Source organism: Lepidochelys olivacea (genome assembly GCF_965140295.1).
Source record: "Lepidochelys olivacea isolate rLepOli2 genome assembly, chromosome: 1".
Taxonomy (NCBI): Eukaryota; Metazoa; Chordata; order Testudines; family Cheloniidae; genus Lepidochelys; species Lepidochelys olivacea.
The window spans coordinates 135,950,513-135,970,988 of record NC_140411.1 but is presented as its reverse complement, the minus strand read 5'-3'; the positions used below and the strand labels follow the sequence as shown (position 1 = coordinate 135,970,988).

General features: G+C 38.9%; 1 protein-coding gene across 3 annotated transcripts in view; it reads right to left on the bottom strand.

Moving 5' to 3' along the window:
• MSL3 (MSL complex subunit 3) overlaps positions 1–20,476 on the bottom strand; it is a 39,460-nt gene that overhangs the window by 7,752 nt on the left and 11,232 nt on the right. For all 3 annotated transcript variants that reach the window (XM_084617039.1, XM_084617040.1, XM_084617041.1), the window contains 5 exons: positions 16,270–16,428; positions 15,472–15,734; positions 12,172–12,281; positions 11,289–11,388; positions 10,573–10,657 (listed from right to left, as the gene is read on the bottom strand). In XM_084617039.1, coding sequence (XP_084473165.1) covers positions 10,573–10,657; positions 11,289–11,388; positions 12,172–12,281; positions 15,472–15,734; positions 16,270–16,428 — 717 coding nt within the window. The remainder of the gene's footprint in view (positions 1–10,572; positions 10,658–11,288; positions 11,389–12,171; positions 12,282–15,471; positions 15,735–16,269; positions 16,429–20,476) is intronic.

Genomic DNA, 20,476 nt, shown 5'->3' with positions numbered 1-20,476 from the left:
TGTTAGAAGCCAGAATTCCAGTCAGTAAATTTAGTATAATAAATACTTCAGTATATACGATCTAGATATAAGTGGTATCAATGATGTTCAGCATATAATGTATCAAAAAAACTGTACATTTCTCCAACCTTATTCCTCACTAAGCTCCCTTAAATAAGTAATTTCTTTTGATCTTTTATATTAAGAAATCTGAAGCAGCAAAGAATACTGAAAAAGAATATTCTACACATAAGGCAATGTAAACAGGAATACATTAATTACTAAAAGCTCAGATGCTTACCTTTCACTTTAAATAGAAACAGAATACAGCAACCATGGAAAGGTGTTCTCTACAACACTTGTCTCTACTTAAAACTTTCTTCAGACCAGGGTATCAAACATGTTATTTCTCTGGTTTTGCTTAAGCAAGACCACTACTTCAATATTTATAAAAATAAAATAATGGAAGCAATAAAAGATAGACATTTTATCTAGTGAACATCTTTGATTCATCATTATTTGTTTAGAGTGGGCTCTGGCATCCTATGAAGTTTCATTCAGTCTCACAGGTGTTAATTATAGAAAGTCAACAGTGTAGGCTGGCAGACCTCTATATTTGGCATAAAAGGTCCGAATTTTAAATCTTGTTGATGGGCCAAGAAAGGGGGGAGGGGGGACAATATATGTTTCCATGTGATAGAATTGTGCCTTTGGGACAGGTAGAGAGGGGAATGGAGTTGCTTAGGAAGCTACATACAGAAAACTACATTAGAAAAATTCAAACTACCAAGTTAACTTAATTCTGGCATTATGTATTTGAGCAAGAGGGTTCAGGGGGGCGAGGGGGAAAGGATGTTCCTTTGTGTTTAAAGCAAGGATTCCATAGGCTCTGTCACAGATTCTGATGCTGAGCACGACTATCATAATGCAGGTGTATAAAGGTCAAACTGAAGGGCAATCTTCATTCTGACATTTCCTAACTTATGAATACTGTGCACTCTGTTTTTAACTTAGTTTTTTATATGCAATATAATATGCACATTCTACTGGTTTCACACTGGTTTCTGCAAAAGCTATCAGGAGATTTTGCTCAGTACCTAACAGGCTAGCACAAAGCAGAAAGACACATATGATTAGGGGGAAGATAGATAGGATTGAAGACTTCTATGAAAATTACCCTCAACTGAGGTTAAAAAATTATATTTAGTGGTTCAGCTTAGTTATAGATGTATTATTACAGCTTTCTGTTCACAGAAATTACAATGGTTCCCTATGTATCTGGTCCTAAAAGAATAAAAGGCGACTTCACAATCAAAGAAACTGAAGATCCATTTATATTCACTATAAAGTATTTTATAGTTCAGTATTTTGGCAGTTGCCAAGACGAATAAAAAGGAGTGGGAAAACTTTTATTGCTGAATAAAAGCTAATATAGAACCAGAATTCGATGCAGTAATCAAGATTTGAGTAATCTGTCTCCACCACACACCTTAGTTGATCACAAGAGAATGTAGTGCCACTCTGCTAAGTTTACCAGGCTGCACAACCAAAGACTTTATGCAACACTTAGAGGACATATGATGGCACTCCTTAAAAAAAAAAAAATCTATTTGAAGAGTCAACGAAAAACTCTCCGTGCTCCCACAGAAACTGTTTGTCATATGTAGTATGCACCTGTTTTACTTTAAGAAAACACTACAAAAAGCCTACCATAAATATAGTAGGGGTTTTTTTAAAACAAGGAATGCTGAACGATAAAATACTAGTGGACTTGGCTACGCTTTGTCTCTGTCCCTGGGATAGGTGGGTTGAATAAAGAGTTGGAATGAAGCACTTAAGCAGAAATGAGCTAATAAGAGTCCCTCATTAACTCTAATTCTGAATTTATGAAAGAGCAATTAAGTTTGCAGTCCACAAACAAAACGTGAACAAATTTCTAATGTAAGGTGACATTCTCTTTGATCCCAGCATCAACAGGTGGATCCTAGGATGAAGTAATTTTAAATTACATTAATAAAATGGGAGCATCTGTGATGGACATCAGTTTGGTTGAAATATTTCAGAGGGTAAAACTTAGGCTGTCTACACTACCGCGGTAAGTCAACCTACGCTACGCAACTCCAGCTACGTGAATAACTGATTCTGCCATATTTAGGTCCTGATTCAGGAAAGCTCTTAAGCATGTGATTAATTACTGTCCTAAATAGGTATACTTTCCTGAATCAGAGAGATTATTCACGAGAATAAAGCACTTAACATGAGAAATGGCAACAGAACCAGGCTCCTGACAGGGGTCACATTTGTTAGATAACAACTTTTAACCAGCTCTTATCTCAGAATGTTTCAACTCACCTTATCTTCCCAGCTCAGTAGCAAACGTCTTCTCTTAAAATATATAAAATATTCTGTTAAATATTTATCAACTGAGTATCTAAAATCTGTAACCTTATCATACTTGCATGAAGCTTCTAGTAGCACAACCGCTTAACATTAATTGCACATTAGCACAGACTAGTGGACACATTTGACTACTACAATGAGTAACAAAATTACTTATTACTCGCAGAAATAGTATGGCTGCAGAATCCAGTGGACATTTTTTCGTAAATTCACATCTTCTGCAACAACTTTGATTTTCAACAGAAAATAACCACTCAAGACTTTTCTCATTGTCTCATCAGATTAAACTCCTGTATACTTCTGTCAAATATTGATCTGACTCCCTACGGAAAATATTCAAAGTATGAAAAGAAAAAAATTTTTACTGCCATAATGCAAAAGGTTTGAGACCAGCAGTACAGGAAGTGGGCTGCTTTAAAATATTTTTAAAAGAAAGTTTTAAGGAATGCAATGAAATAGCTGCCTACAGGATTGACTGAGTTTTAATAAGAATATTAGCTTCTAACGGAAAAAGCTATTGACTACTAGGAAAGCACTTTCCTATAATCTGAAAAGCCACATGTTGGACTCGCAAAGATAAATTTTTTAGAAGTGTCATTTTAGGAACTAACATAATTTTCTCTAAATCCTAATGAATAAATAGTAGAAAAGTAGTGAAGAGGAATGGTGAATAGCTGTAGCCTTCTGGAAGCTGTTCAAGGACCTACATGAAACAAATAGATTTGACTGAAAGACCATTTCCACTAGAGAGGGGTCTACAACATGGAAGACTAATTATAACTGGTACCCTTGGCTGACAGATACCAAGGATGTAGGAGGAAAGAACGTGAACATCCCTTTTCATTGAGAGGTGGCTGCGCTCGATCAGAATTATGGCAAATGGGTGCGGTAGTTCACACTAATACAGTACCATCTTTTATTATTTAAGCAGCAGATCGAGGTATGCTAGGTGCCTCATACGACACAGAAATCTGTGACACCTGCTCCAAAGAGTTTACAGCCCAATAGCACATTTTATTAAAAATAGACAAATTACGTAATTGGGGAAAAACAAATTCTTACACTGTACCCGTGGTATCTGGCAGGAAGGCTTGAGGCAACTTTCGTAGGTGGTTTGTCCTATTGTACACTGTGACTAAAAGGAGTTCTTGTAACAGCACCTACTATCTTAAACTCATTACGTCAGAAAAGCTTTGAACTGGGGGGAGTTACACCCAGTGCCATTCCAGAACTACCAAAGTCTCAAGAGTGAGAATTCCTAGACACATGGATCTACTAAAGAAATTAAAATTTCCCCTCATTAACTGTACTTATGTGGCAACAGCCTTCACATGTCAGAATAATGTTAAGCAAAATAATCCCATAATATCTGCCTTTCATAGTTATGCTACCCTTCAGATGGTTATGGAAAAATAAAGTCTTACAGTAAATAATCTCATCTCTCTCAAATCACCTCTTCTCTTGGTGCTGTGTATGACACGACCAATCTTACAGACCTAATTTCAGTGTCACCAAATATGCATGTACCTCTATGAGCCTAGTGGTAAAATCATACAAGTATAGGACTCGACGGGACCTCAATACGTAATCTGGTCCAGTCCCCCGCATTTAAGGCAGAACTAAGTAATAACTAGACTATTCCTTATGGGTGTTTGTCTAACCTGTTCTTAAAAACCTCCAATGATGGAAATTCCATAGCCTCCCTAGACAATTTTTTTCAATGCTTAACTACCCTGACTGTTAGAAAGTTTTTCCTAATATACCACCTCAGCTTCAACTGCTGCAATTTAAGCCCATTGTTTCTTGTCCTATCCTCAGAGGTTAAGATCAATTTTTCACCCTCCTCCTTGTAACAACCTTTTATGTACTTGAAAACTTGTCCCTCCCCCTCAGTCTTCTCTTCTCAAGATGAAACAAACCCATCTTTTTCAGTCCTTCTTCACAGGTCATGTTTTCTATGCCTTTAATCATTCTTGTTGCTCTCTGGACTTTCTCCAATTTGTCCACATCTTTCCTGAAATGTGGTGCCGAGAACTGGACATGACACTCCAACTGAGGCCTTATCAGCACAGAGTACAGTGGAAGAATTATTTCTTATGTCTTGCTTACAACACTCCTGCAGACACATCCCATAATGATGTTTGCCTTTTCTTTTTGCGCAACAGTGTTGACTCCTATTTAGTTTGTGATCCACTATGACCTCCAGATACCTTTCTGCAGTACTCTATCCCAGGCAGTCATTTCCCATTTTATATGTGTACACCTGACTGTTCCTAAGTGGAATACTTAGCATTTGTCCTTATTGAATTTCATCCTATTTACTCCAGACCATTTCTCCAGTTTGTCCAGATCATTTTGAATTACAATCCTATCCTCCACAGCACTTGCAACCCCTCCCAGCTCGGTATCGTTCTCAGACTTTATAACTGTACTCTCTATGCCATTATCTAAATCATTTATGAAAATATTGAACAGAACCAGACCTAGGACAGATCTCTGCGGGACCCCATACTATATGCTCTTCCAGCTTAACTGATAACCACTGAAAACTACTCTCTGGGAATGATTTTCCAACCAGTCATGCATCCACCTTATAGTAGCTGTAGCTAAGCTATATTTCCCTAGTTTGTTCATGAGACCATGCAAGACAGTACCAAAAGCTTTACTAAAGTCAAAATATACCACATCTACCACTTCCCCGCATCGACAAGGCTTGTTACCCTGTCAAAGAAAGCTATTAGGCTGGTTTGACACGGTTTGTTCTTGACAAATCCAGACTGATACTTATCACCTTATTATCTTGTAGGTGTCTGCAAAATTGATTGGTTAATTATTTGCTCCATTATCTTTCTTGGTACTGAAGTTAAGCTGACTGGTCTGTAACTCCCTGGGTTTTCCTTATTCCCCTTTTCATAGATTGGTACTATTTGCCCTCTTCCAGTCCTCTGGAATCTCCCCCATCCGCCATGGCTTTTCTAAGATAACTGTTAACAGGTCAGATATCTCCTCAGTGAGCTCCTTGAGTATTCTAGGATGTAATTCATCAGGCCTGGGTGACTTGAAGACATCTAACTTGTCTAAGTAATTTTTAACTTGTTTTTGCCTATTTTAACCTCAGGCTATTTTAACCTCAGATCCTACTTAATTTTCACTGGCATTCACTATATTAGATGTCCAATTGCTACTAACCAAAAAAAAAAAAAAAAGGTATTTAGCACTTCCGTCATTTCCACATTTTCTGTTATTGTCTCCTCCCCCTCCCCCCCACTGAGTAATGTGCCTACCCTGCCTTTGGTCTTCCTCTTGCTTCTAATGTATTTGTAGAATGTTTTCTTGTTAGCCTTTATGTCTCTAGCTAGTATAATTTCATTCTGTGGCTTGGCCTTTCTACTTTTGTCCCTACATGCTGACATTGTTTTTTTCCCATATTCATTCTTCATAATTTGACCTAGTTTCCACTTTTTGAAGGACCTGTTTTTGAGTTTCAAATTATTGAAAATCTCCTTGTTAAGCCAGGAGGCTCTCTCACCATACTTCCTATCTTCCCTATGGAGTGGGATAGTTTGCTCGTGTGTCAGTAATAATGTCTCTTTGAAAAACTGCCAAACTTTCTCCAACTGCTTTTCCCCTTATACTTGTTTCCTATGGGATCTGACCTACCAAATCCCTGAGTTTGTTAAAGTCTGCCTTCTTGAAATATGTTATCTTTGTTGTGCTGTTTTCCCTCCTACCAGTCCTTAGAATCATGAACTCTACCGTTTCATGATCACTTTAACCCAAGCTGCCTAGAATCACAGAAGTGTAGGACTAGAAGGGATTACTGATAGAATACTCTCTCTATTATCACAACCAAGAAATGGCAAGTTAGGCACTAGCCTCAATGGCAACCCAGTTTTACCTTCTTACAGCAAGTGTTTTGAGCTGTTTAGGACTCAGGGTCAGTGTTCTCTCAAGTGCCAGTTTTAATTTGCAAAAAGTGTACTGTACTTAAAATTCATTTCTCAACAGTACATGAAGAAATGCTCACTATAGTCTATAAGACTGCTCTGCTGAGCACAATGGGTACACTGTTCATTTAATGAAAAAACAAACAGTGCATATTTTCTATATTTCTTACTACAATATATTTATTCTGGAAAATTGAAATCAATCATGTCCAGAAACAATCTGACATTTGACTGAGAAGTATTACAGAGCAGTATCTCATTTATAACATCCACCAGGCTGTGAGCAAATGTAGTGTAAAATGAGCTTCCAGACAAAAGTGGTATATCAAAGAAAGTTTCTCAATTCAGGATAGACTGCAATAGCCCAAAGACTTAAGTGAAACTATAAATTTAAACGCTAAATTCATCTCTCTAAAATTCAGAGATTAAATCCCTGTCTACACTAGATATCAAAATGCTTAACTGATTTTTTTCTTAAATAAAATTTAAACATGGTTCATGCCAATAGTGTAATAGCAAACTACTTATGCCTGATCTATACTGGTTAGTTAAAAAGGGGTTTAGGAACACTGTTATATTGATATGGACAGCGTAGATCTCTTCCCTTCGATCAGCCACAAGTTAAAGAAAAAAAATGAGAGATCTTCAGCCTGCCATTCTGAACTGTCCAACTTCTCACCGAGACGTTCACTGAACTGTCCTCAGGTGAGTAGGCTGCTTGTCTCTAACAAACTCAGCTCCTATTTATTAAAGGCGAAATAAATCTCACTCAAAGTGCAGGGGAGAGGGAAAAGAGACTCCACACTGAACATTCACTAGTCATCTTCCTCTCCAAATGTGGAAGACTGCTAGCATATGCAATATGAGGAGAAAGCCAACATGAAGAGTTAAGTTCTCTTCACTCAATTTCTCCTTTGTTAAGGACTAATTTGACAATTTTAAAAACAATTATTTTTACCTTTAAAATTAAGGTTCTGAAGTTCTGAGTTTTTGCAAATTATATTCTCTAGGGCAGTGGTCTCCAATCTTTTTATACCCAAGATCACTTTTAAGGGCAACCTAGGATCTACTCCGCCTTTGCCCCTTCCCCGAGGCCTCTGCCCCTTCCTCAGAGCCCTGCCCTGCTCACTCCTCTCCCCTTTCCCCCGCCACTCACTCTCTCCCACCCTCACTCACTTTCACCGGGCTGGGGTACAGGGTTGGGGTTCAGGAGAGGGTGCTGGCTCTGGGCTGGGGCCAAGGGGTTCACAGTGTAGGAGGGAGCTCTGGGTTGAGCCTGGGGCAGGGGTGCAGGATGGGGTTTGGGGTGCAAGTTCTGGGAGGAAGCGTGGGTGCAGGAGGGGCTCCTGGCTGGGGCTAAGTGTTAGAGCCACAACCCTGTACCACCTCCTGCACCCCGAGAGGGGGGTCAGGGCTGAGGCTTGGGATATGGGGGGGGGTTCCGGGTGCAGGAGGGGATATGGGGTGACGGCTCTGGGAGGGGCTCAGGGATGGTGCTTTCATGCAGGAGCAGCACGTGGAAGGAGACCCGTGACCTCCCACCCCTGGGGGCACACTGGCCGCTTCCAGGAGCGGCGTGGGACCCCTGCCCTAGCTGCAGCCCCACTGCACCACCAGAGATTGCGATCAACTGGGAAATCCTCTAGGATCGACCTGTCGATCACAATTGACCAGTTGGTGACCACTGCTCTAGGGAGAAAAATCCATTAAACTATTTTGAATTCTAAATATCCTTGCTGAATAGATGCTAGTATACCTGCTAAGAAAAGCAGTTTAATGGCTGGCTAATAAAGATAAAGGTCCTTCCTAGTGGGGCAATTACAGCAAAAATTCAGAATCTATTTTACAAAAATTGTCAGAAATTCACATAAAACAGGAGTAAAAACCTCCTATAGCAAGAGCTACATTTAGGAAACTTTCCTTTAGAGGGGTCCACAAATTAAAAGCAAATATTTCCAACGGTCTACAGATTATAAAAATAGTAATTCAGCATAAGAGACGCAGAGAGTTAAAAAGGCATCAGTCTCCTTCGTTTGGAAAGCACCTCACAAAAATTGTTTAGCAAGCACCATGAAACAATTAGTTTTCTTTAAAAACATGTAACAGAGTACTGACTACAGTAATAAGAATAGAGTTTCATAGAAAGATAGCTGGAGGCCTTTTTCTAAGATTTTGAGTTACAATTTGAACGTGCTAGCAACTTGCTGATTCTAACCTCAACACATAGATTAAGATACATTGTGATAAAAGCTCCACCACATACGAAGGCCATAATCATTTCGTGCCTTAAAATATAATAAAACAAGTTAAAATGGAGTTGGATTGAGAGCCAAATGAAAGGATTTCCAGCAGCAATGTATTAAGTCAACTGAATAGCTTTAAAAATATAGGCTACTGCACCCTCAATATATAAAATTGGGAGTGCCTTTAAAAGCAGAATAATAGTAGGTAAGCCTTGAAAAATGAAAGCACTTTTTAGTGATGCCACGTTTGTTAAGGCAAATGTTTCAGGCTACCAGTAGTCTAGGGATGGCAGAAAGACGCTCTCACTACAAGACACAAATACACGTTTGATATCAATATAGTACCCAAACTTTTCAAATAAGGACATAGAGTCAAAGACATTGTTTTTAAAGATAAAAATAGTCAGGAGGTGCTTAGATACTTCCATGACTGAGACCATATACGGAAGACAGTGGAACAGAGGCACAGAAACTATGCAATATACGAGAGAGAGATCAAAGAAACACTAAGCTAGAAGCTCTGCTCAACCATCACTACGAACCAACAAAAAGTTTATTTTTATAAGTTAAAACTTGAAATAGTTCAGCAACATCCATAATTAGGTGGTATGTTAGTGATTAAGAGTAGAAATTTCAGCATGATAATCTGATGGAAGTAAGACAGATATGGACTAAAGTGTCTGGCAAAATTCTAGACAGCCACTTGTAAAAGGCAATTTTCTCCCTCTCTGTAACTTGTTTGTAAAATACCTTTAAATTTTTTGCCCAATGGCAAGGATATGCAAAGAGATATTGTGCCTTGCCTGATAAGTATTTGTGATAATCTTTCAAGGCTACTATCTAACAAAATGCAGACTGTACATATTATGGAAGTGAGGAGTTGTCATCCAGACACAGGTAACTGAGGTACAGCAAGGTGATAATAGTCAATCCAAGCAAAAACAATATCCAAATGCTGAATAATGGTGATCCTGTTACAAGCATATTAGGGTGAGTAAATGTTGACTACTATTGGAAGGGCTTATCAAATAAAAATAAGTGATCAAAAACCTGTACCGTTCTCACCACAACTGTAAAGTTATACGCTTTAAAGTTACACTGTGGTATACTGTAACAATTAGGATTTGTTTTGTTTTCAATAATCAACACAGCAAGTCATTTCATATGTTCATAAACTATACAGACATAATAATCTTACACACCTTCTGATACATTAGTTCCACATAACCACTTTTCAGCGTGTGACTACTTTGAAGACACACACGAAGTGACATTAAAAGAGGTTTATTCATGTTCTTTCAATGCCTTCCTGACCAAGTACATTCAGTTTACAAGATTTTTATAGCTTCAACCTTGGGAAACTTGTGTTGGGACCTAAAATACAGGCTGGTTCTTTCCTTTTATTAAGTTAATATCTTTATCAAAGGTTCTGGGGACTGAATTTCTTCCCTCAGTTCTATCTGTGTAACTTCACTGTCTTCAGGTTATGACCTCAATGCAAGCTGAGCATATGTACATTTATGTTAATTTATAAAATTTATCTCCAGGCCAAGACAGATGGGATGATAGATGTCTGGTGGTCAACAATAAAAGTTTTATGTGCTATAATTCTGAACCACTGTATGCCCATCACAGACTACAGATGAAAGTTCTGCTTTCCCCTTGAGCCAATCAATTATGGAAGCACCTTAACAAAAGTTATGGCAAAGTTTAAGGATGATAATTTGCTCTGGCAGTTACACCACATGGACTCAGTGACCTAAACTGTCAAGAATGACTAGTGATTTTTGCATTCCCAATCACATGCCTTACAGGAGTCTGATTTTCAATGGCACTCAGAACTTCCTGGGGAAAAAAACAAAACAAAAAAAAAAACGTCAGGCCTTTTAGGATATTGCATCAGGCACCCAAAAATCAAGGCATCCAGAATCACTAATTACCTTTGAAAGTTTAGGCCAATATTACCTCATCATTTTTACATGTAGTATATGATGTCAAATTACCTCAAGAACAGTTCAAAATGTTTTACCAAAACTTTTAGATTTTTGTCAGGAAAGCACATCTTCCCCAGTATCTCTGGAAGTTTAACTGTAAATAAACAGAGAAATAAACAAAATACTTAGTCTACAGTTTAATTGCTTTTACTCAATATTTGACTTAATACTCATAGAAGAGGCATATAAAAATCTTTCCCCGAACAGCTTCTCTTCTCTTTATAAAGTATTTATAATCACCACCACCAAGCATTTAATGTCCATTAGAAATAGAATGAGGAAGTTAATACTGTTACTTCGGTTTCTTGACATGCACTGGATATCTCTCTCGATATATAACTGCTACAGAGCCAGCAAAGTGAGCTCAGAACTCTGTCTGTGGCTTCAGCACCCAAGAGGCAGATTGTAAATGCTCATCTAAAGAACACTCTTTTCAAAATGTGTTTAAAATCTAATGCACATTTTTCAAAATATTTTACTGCAACTAGACAACTGCGTTAAACATAAAAATTTCCATTTTACAATGCTGTGATACCAATTTGAGGTACACAGAGTTTTTTTAAATGGCTGTTCTGTAAGTGCACCTGGAACCTAATAGTTTTAAATTATGAGCCAAATTTACCTGAGGCCACTATCGGAAAAAAATTAAAACACGAATGTAAAACCATTAATTTAGATGTACAGCATACAAGATTGTGTTTCATAAAACAAGAGTTATGTTTTACCAAACATCCGTAGCAAATGCTGAGATCCATAGATGTAAGAAGGAGGAGGTGGCTGATCGCTTTGGGGATAGTTCTCTGGCATCAGTTTCCAAGACAACACCTAAATACAACATTCTGGTTAGAAAAATACATGAAAGTATGATCAAGAACAGTATAGCTTTTAGCCTGACTTAATTCACACAGAGATCTGGATTAGAGGACAATCAGATTTTTAAAAATATTTTCTTACATTCCGCCTTTTATTTAACTTCCTTGTTTGATATTAAAAAGGCTGTTTAACACCATTCAAAGCTTCGCTGTACACACTACAATACTGTGTTAAACGCAGAGTCTGTGCCTCCTAAATGCAAATGCACTCCTGACTGTCAATTAGCCTATCCAACCAATGCCAGCACAGTTCTATGAATAAGCATTTTGTTATATAACTAGTCCTACAGAATTAACAGCGGAAACACAGAATACTGTTTTTTCATCAGAACCCCGGGGGGGGGGGGGAAAGAGTACAGTAGCTTCATTTTTCCCAGTCACACTAATTTCTCAGAGTAGTAATTTTAAACTAAGTATTTTGCTTAAAGGTTTTACTGTGTTTATACACAAACATTTCGAAGTGCCTTCATTTTTAAAATAAGTGTTGGACAGACAAAAAAGCCATTTGGCCACAGAACGGAAAAGAAGTCTTCAGGGTGATGGGTGGACTGGAAACGAAGCATATAAACCAATAAGTAATGAAATTACTATTTTACTCTGAACTATAGAGATGCTACTGCCCTTCTTAAAAAAAAAAAAAAGTGTTGCATTTTACAGGGTCCTAAGTTTTTCCACATAAATCTAACATCAGTTTGGAGCACCACTTGTGGAGATGACTCTTCAGTATAGCTGTTACCTCATTCAATTCGTTATTTCTTCTACCTTCAAAGCCAGCAAATACTGCACTCCCTTCTTTGCTAGGGGTCAGAGTGATAGGTGACGACGACCCACTATGGACCGGCGTTTCTTCAAAAAGTACACAGAAAAATACTTTACACAAAGATCCATTAAACGTGGCGTTTATTTCATTCAGCTAGAAAGGTCAGTTTTCTTATGCAGCTATTAAACAGAGTCAAAGCCTGCTGCTAAAACCTTTAAAACTTTAAACATAGGAACAAACTGAATATCCAACGTACCTGTCACGAGTTTATCAAATCTGCCCACAAAAACAAAAAAACACCATTGCCCCTTCAGTTCTAACCTGCACCAATCGTAAAGTCTGCAGCTTTTGTGTAAAGTTATCAAGGGAGAGGGCAAGTGGGGTTTAAGCAAGAGGATTTCTTGGGCTTGGTTCAATCCCCCAGCCCACCCATTGGCTTTTCAGCCCTCAGCCCCGAAACACTCTTGCAATACTTTAGAAGAGGGTCACTGCTAGAAAAACAAATTACTTTGTAAAACTGATATTGGAGAGTTGTGAAAGCATTGTATCCAAATAAATTTCCAGATCAAATTTGTTCAGGTTTACACGTGTTTTCTAACAGACAGCACTGCAAATTCAATTGAGATGTTAAAGTCCAGATGTCTTCTTTCTGGTTCATACATTATCACTGCTAAAAGACTAAAAAGCTGTCTTTAGTTGCCTTTACTGGAGAGGCAGTGGTCTAACAGGAGAAATAATTTGAAGACAACTGCTTTTGCACAGATCATCCTACCACGGGAACTATTAACAATTCTGGTTATGTACAAACCAGAAAAGTATCCAGTTCACTCCTGCAACTGTGTTGATTCACCAGGGATAAAAATAAAGTATGCCTATATGTAGGGCCCTACCAAATTCATGGTCCATTTTGGTCAATTTCAGTGTCATAGGATTTTTTAAAATAGTAAATTTCATGATTTCAGCTATATAAATCTGAAATTTCATGGTGTTCTAATCATAGGGGTCTGGACCCAAAAGGAGTTGTCGGGAGGGCGGGGGTTTGCAAGTTTATTAGTTGGGGAGGGGGGGGTGTTGCGGTACTGCTACCCTTACTTCTGCACTGCTGCAGGTGGCGGCGCTGCCTTCAGAACTGGGTGGCCAAAGAGCAGCGACTGCTTGACAAGAGCCCTGCTCTGAAGGCAGTTCGCCACCAGCAGCAGCACAGAAGTAAGGATGGCATGGTATTGTATTGCCACCCTTACTTCTGCGCTGCTGCCTGCAGAGGTAGGCCCTCAGTCAGCAGCCACCACTCTCCAGCCACTCAGCTCTGAAGACAGCAGCGCAGAAGTAAGGTAGCATGGTATGGCATTGCCACTCTTACTTATGTGCTGCGCTGGCGGGGCGCTGCCCTCAGAGCAGGGCACCCAGTTGATAGCCATCGCTTTCCGGCCACCCAGCTCTGAAGGCAGTGCAGAAGTAAGGGTGGCAATACCATGATCCCCCACTAAAATAACCTTTTGACCACCCTGTAACTCCCTTTTGGGTCAGGACCCCCAATTTGAGAAACTCTAGTCTCCCCCATGCAATTGGTATAGTATCGGGTAAAAGCACACAAAGACCAGATTTCATAGTCCGTTACACATTTTTCATGGCTGTGAATTTGGTAGAGCCTTACCTATATGACTGAATATCTACAAGAACTCTGCAAATCTGCTCCTTTAATTTTTTTTTTTTTTTTAAAACCACATTATTTTTCTTCTGAAAAACTATGACTTTATGACCCTGTTCCCTGATTTTGCTTTGGGACAGACAAAAACATGGAATCCATTTTTAGAGTAATTTTTCCAGATGATGAAATCTCACTTAAAATGTCTGAATTAAATGAATTACAAGGTCAGAAAAGTCACACATGCTTGTGGACAATGTGAATGAGACAGTTTGTGCAGACGTGAGCTAAAAAGAGCTGATTCTGTGAGTGCCACTCAACTATCAGAAAGCTCAACTGAAAACCTTTGGCCTGATTTTCAGAGCTGCTGATCATCAAGTGAAAGCCTGGCAACCAATTTTTAATCCAACCACTTCAGACAAATCCTTGTAAACCTATTCACCCGGAATGTCTTTTAGAACAATCCTAGTGACCTCCCATCTGGTGGGCACAGAGCCATTTGTAGCAGCCTATTACAGATCCCAGACCACCTCACCCTACAGCCAGCCAGCAGAAACACCAGAACTCTGAGCAAGTATTGTTCTGCAACTCTTTTACCCCAAAGTACCCAGACTAATCAAAATCTGCCAAGAACACTGGGTCCCAGTGGCCCCCACACATCACTGGGATGAGCAATCACCTGGGACAGCCTACAAGAACAGTAATACGTCTATCACGTGTAATGAGCTATGAGATGGCCTCTACTAGTGCAAGTGTGAATAAGTAAAAAGTTTCATTTGTTGCCCACAAAGGGGCATAAAATGTAGTGTGCCTACTATTAGTTTAGAAGCCATAAAGAATATAGAAGATGTTAGCTAAAAAGGACAAAATTTATGAGTGAACAGGACAGAGAGAGAGGGGGGGGAATAAAAAGTTTTTCTTCCAACTCAATTTACAATTCCTATTTCTGACACCAAAGCATCATGGATATTTTTTTTTTTATTTTTAAAGGGGAGGCTGGGAGGGACAAGAATAAGGCAGGATCCTTCATACAAGGCAAGGGACTCTGTATAATGTGTTGGAAATTTAAGAAGTTTCAGAACAGAAACTATTCTGTGAATAAAGCAGTTATACTGGAAAGAGTATGTGTAATTCAGCACACTGGAAACAGCTGGCTAACAAAAACATTCCAGTACTTCAGAAGCGCTTTACCCCTTAACTAAACAAATGGAACATCCTGACCAGCTCTTCTCCCTTCACTCCCTAAAAAGTTACCTCTTCACAACCCCAGCATGCAGCTCCACCTCCTCTCCTCTGCCATGTGTCACAGCTGCAGCTTCTGTGTGACAGTAGGCCAGTCACCACTCAGGGTCCTCTCACTTAGTTGGCTCTCCCTTTACCACAAATCTCACCTCCCCACTACTGGTCCTACCTACTTCCAAGTCTTTCCCATGATTCTCCCGGAAGCCATCCTCTGCCCAGTTTCCATTACTTGCTTAAAACTCCCCCACAGTCGCTACAGATTTCCCCTTTTTGCATAAAAAATTAGAGGCAAAAGGTTAATAGGACAATAAGGAAGTACTCAAGACAAACATATTTGTTCTGCAGCCCACAAAGGTGAGCTACACTAATATCATAAAACTGCAACCTACTCTTTTCCAGATGCAAAAACAGTTTTGGCATTGAAGCAGGCGTATCGAGATGCCGCCGTTTAGGTTGTGGAGATGCACTACTTTCTGACAACCTGTCACAGTTCGATGTATGACGTGTAGAACGCCTCAGAGACTGTAGCATTTCAGGCTCAGCTTTTCGCCTCTTGGGTGTTGCTGGCTCTCCTGTTGTAGGCTGACTGTCTGTGGATTGAGGAGTTGGTGGATTCAGCAGAGGTGGACTCGGGGATAGCTCCTCCTGATTTCTAGGAAATGAGGAGAAAGCCTCTCATATAATTATAAAAGAGAACAGCTTTCCAGATTTAAAAAAAAAAAATTATGTCTTCATGGATCTAGCTAAATAATTGTTCAAAATTAGGGTTGAAGTCTCCTTTTGAAAACTGAGGGACAAGTGGCTTATTATTTAAAAAGCTGCAATCCCCAAATAGAAGTATTTATTTTTCAAATGTTGAAGCCCTTTACACCAATTAAACAGAAATGTAAATCTTACTTTATTCCCAAAATTTCAGTTTCCTTCTATACCACTTAGTTCTACCTTAATTTCTTTCAAAGGTTAAGTTAACCTTCTGGTTGCAACAAAAATTCCAAACCAGAACAAAAAAAAGCCCACAAAAACAATTGTTGGAAGAAAGAGTTCAAGATTTTATAAAAGCAATTTTGAAATACAAAAGCAACATGTTATGATTATTCACCCTATTTCAAAATGTATTTCAGTACTCAACAAAATCTGTTTGCTGTATCATGAGGAAAGTGACACAATTCAGAGTCTATCCAACTTACCTGTTAGTGTTTGCTGTATTTTCTTTGATTGGAAGAAAGAATTTGGATGAAGTCACCTTCTTAAACTGTGCTTGCTCATAGGGATAGAGCAAGATCAGTGGAAGAATGAAGTCAAAGGTTATCCTCAGTCCATCCACCATTTCTTTACACAACTCAACACTAGAGAAAAGATTGAAAAGGAGGGAGAGAAGGATTCAGTTCTAGGTTATGCACCCTGAAGTTGCATGTTATTAAGATTTCATGATGTAATTATAGGAAATCCCCTTTAAAAACAGACCATGAAGAGACTCAACTACTATACGTGCCAAAATTCAATCTATTTTGTCACAAAGGCAAAAGTGACATCTCAATTTTAAAATTTAAAACCAACAATTGTTGCTGATAAGTTAAAATACAAACTTACTTTAGTCAGCATTTCCTGAAACAGAGCACAATACCACCAGAGAGGACTCTGCCTCAGCAATTATATACTGCACATGGGGTTGGGCGGGATTTCAGCAATGCTCAGCAATGGCTTAACTGTTCTCACTGAAGTCAATGCAAGTTTTACCATTGAGTTCAATGAGAAGAGAATTATGACAGCAGTCGGTCCTTTTGAAAATCCCATTCAGTTTAAAGATTATGTTTGTGACCAAGCAGAGTAGTAAACAAAATAACTCCATAAGAAACAAGATTACATGCTTGCCAGATGAAAAGAAAACTATTTCGTAATTACTTTCAAAGTTCCTGGTGCAAGCTCTCTCTATAGTCTGTACAGAATGGTGTTTGTGTCATAAAACCCCCACTATGGAAAAAAATTCACCGATTTTTACCTCTGCTTAAAAAGATCTCTTATAAATACTCGAGAGACAGCTATAGAAGAGGTTTCAGAGTAGCATCCGTGTTAGTCTGTATACGCAAAAAGAAAAGGAGTACTTGTGGCACCTTAGAGACTAACCAATTTATTTGAGCGTAAGCTTTCGTGAGCTACAGCTCACTTCATCGGATGCATGTAGTGGAAAATACAGTGAGGAGATTTATAAACATAGAGAACATGAAACAATGGGTGTTACCATACACACTGTAAAGAGAGTGATCACTTAAGGTGAGCTATTACCAGCAGGAGAGCAGGGGGAGGGGCGGGGACGACCTTTCGTAGTGATAATCAAGGTGGGCCATTTCCAGCAGTTGACAAGAATGTCTGTGGAACAGTGGGGGGTGGGGAATAAACATGGGGAAATAGTTTTACTTTGTGTAATGACCCATCCATGCCCAGTCTTTATTCAAGCCTAAGTTAATTGTATCCAGTTTGCAAATTAATTCCAATTCAGCAGTCTCTTGTTGGAGTCTGTTTTTGAAGTTTTATTTGTTGAAGAACTGCAACTTTTAGGTCTGTAATCGAGTGACCCGAGAGATTGAAGTGTTCTCCATCTGGTTTTTGAATGTTATAATTCTTGACATCTGATTTGTGTCCATTTATTCTTTTACGTAGAGACTGTCCAGTTTGACCAATGTACATGGCAGAGGGGCATTGCTGGCACATGATGGCATATATCACATTGGTAGATGTGCTGGTGAACGAGCCTCCTATAGTGTGGCTGATGTGATTAGGCCCTATGATGGTGTCCCCTGAATAGATATATGGACACAGTTGGCAACGGGCTTTGTTGCAAGGACAGGTTCCTGGGTTAGTGGTTCTGTTGTGTGGTGTGTGGTTGCTGGTGAGTATTTGCTTCAGGCTGGGGGGCTGTCTGTAAGCAAGGACTGGCCTGTCTCCCAAGATCTGTATAGAAGAGTTACACAATCATGTTGATTGAGTGGAAGGGAAAATTACATTAAAATTATTTACTTTAGTATGGTAGAAGTTCTTGAGAAAGTTATATCAGGAGAGCAAAGGGTTTCTGGTATGAGAGAAAGAAGAAATTAACAACTACTGAGTCCAGAGCTGTTTATTTTTTTTTTTATTTTTTTTTAATACACTGTCATGAATGACGATTCCACTTTACAGGCATTAATAAAGACAATGAATATTTTTATAGAGGGCTATAACTTGTTCAGGAAGGACAAGCAGGGTAAAAACAGAGGAGGTGTTGCATTATATAACAATATACACGCTTGTTCTGAAGTCCAGAAGGAGGTGGGAGACAGACTAGGTAAGAGAGTCTCTGGGTAAAGATAAAAAGGTTAAAAAAATAGGACTGACATGATGGTGGGGTCTACTACAAGCCACCAAATCAGGAAGAGGAGGTGCGTGAGGCATTTCTAGAACATATAAAAGAAACATCCAAAAGCTGGTAGTATTGGGGGACTTTAACTACCTAGACATCTGTTGAAAAAGTAATATAGCAAAACATAACATTTCCAATAAGTTCTTAGAATGCATTGGGGATAACTTTTTGTTCCAGTAAGTAGAGGAAGTAACCAACGGGACAGTCATTTTAGACTTGATTTTGACCGATAGGGAGAAATTGATAGCAAATGTGAAGGGGGAAGGCAATGGGGATGACAGTGACCCTGAAATGACAGATTTCATGAGTCTAAGGAAAGAAATGAATGAAAGCAGCAGAATAAGGACAATGGACTTCAAAATAGCAGACTAAAACTCAGAGAACTGGTAGGTAAAAGGTCCTATGGGAAGAAAAACCAAGGGAAAAAATGAGTTCAGAAAAGCTGGCAGTTTCTCAAGGAGACAATATTCAAGTCACAACTGCAAACTATCCTGTTGTAAAGGACAGATAGGAAAAATTGTAAGAGGCCAATACAGCTCCATTAGGAGCCCCTTAATGACCTGAAAATTTAAATGGAATCCGACAAGAAGTGGAAACGTGTACAGATTACTATAGAGAAATACAACAGAATAGCACAAGTGTATAGGAACAAAATCAAAAAGGCTAAGGCATATAATGAGTTACACTTAGCAAGAGACCTAAAATGCAGTAAGAAAAGGTTATTTAAATACATTTGGACCAAGAGAAAGAGAAAGGAAAGTGTAGGTCCTCTACTTAGCAGGGAAGGAGAGCCAATAACAGAGGACATCAAGAAAAGTGAGGTATTTAATGCCTATTTTGCTTCAATCTTCATTACAAATGTTAATGGTGATAGACACTCAACACAAGTAATATCACCAATAAATGGGAAGGAATGCAAGCCAAAATAGGGAAAGAACAGCTTAAAGATTATTTAACAAAGTTAGATGTATTCAAGTCAGCAAAGCCTGATGAGATTCATCCGAGTGTATTTAAGGAACTAGGTGAAGCAATCTTGAACCTGTTAGCAATTATCTTTGATAACGCATGGAAGACAGGTGAGGTCCCAGAAGACTGGAGAAGGGTAAACATAACACCTCTATCTTTAAGAATAGGAACAAAGAGAACCTGGGGAATTACAGAACAGTCAGCCTAACTTTGATACCTAGACAGATACTGAAACAAATTATTAAAACAATTTGTGAGCACTCTGATGATCATAGGATTATAAAGAATAGCTAGCATGGATTTGACAAGAACAAATCATGCCAAACTAACCTAATTTACTTCCTCAACGGGGTTACTGGCCTAGCAGAAAGGGGAAGAGTCAAACATGATATATCCTTATTTTAGTAAGGCGTTTGACACAGTCCCACATTAGTCTCAGAAGTAAATGAGGTCTATATGAAATTACTATAAGGTAGGTGCACAACTGGTTGAAAGACTGTACTCAGAGTAGTTATCAAATGGTTCACTGTCAAACTGGGAGGGCATATCTATTAGGGACTCAAAAGGGGACTTGATAACAGTCTTCAAATATGTTAAGGGCTGTTATAAAAAAGGACAATGATTAATTGTACTCCATACATATGCAGCAAAGGTAGTACACTAGAAATGGGCTTAATTCGCAGCAAGGAAGATTTAGCTTTGATACATGGATAGTTAAGCTCTGGAATAGGCTTCCATGGGAGACTGGAATTCCCATCATTGAAGGTTTATAAAGACAGGTTGGACAAACATTCGTCACGAATAATCTAGGTTTACTTGGTCCTGCCACAGCATATAGGGAGCTGGCCTTTGATTTCTCAAGGTCCCTTCCAGCCTCCCTACATTTCTGTGCTTCTAAGGGGTTAGGAATCAAATGTGAGTTCTATTCCTAGCCATGCCAACAATTTTTCTGAGACACTGTGGGCAAGTGTCTTTACCTCTGTGCATTAATTTCCCGCTACGCATCCATTTACCCTTCTCCATCTACAAAATAG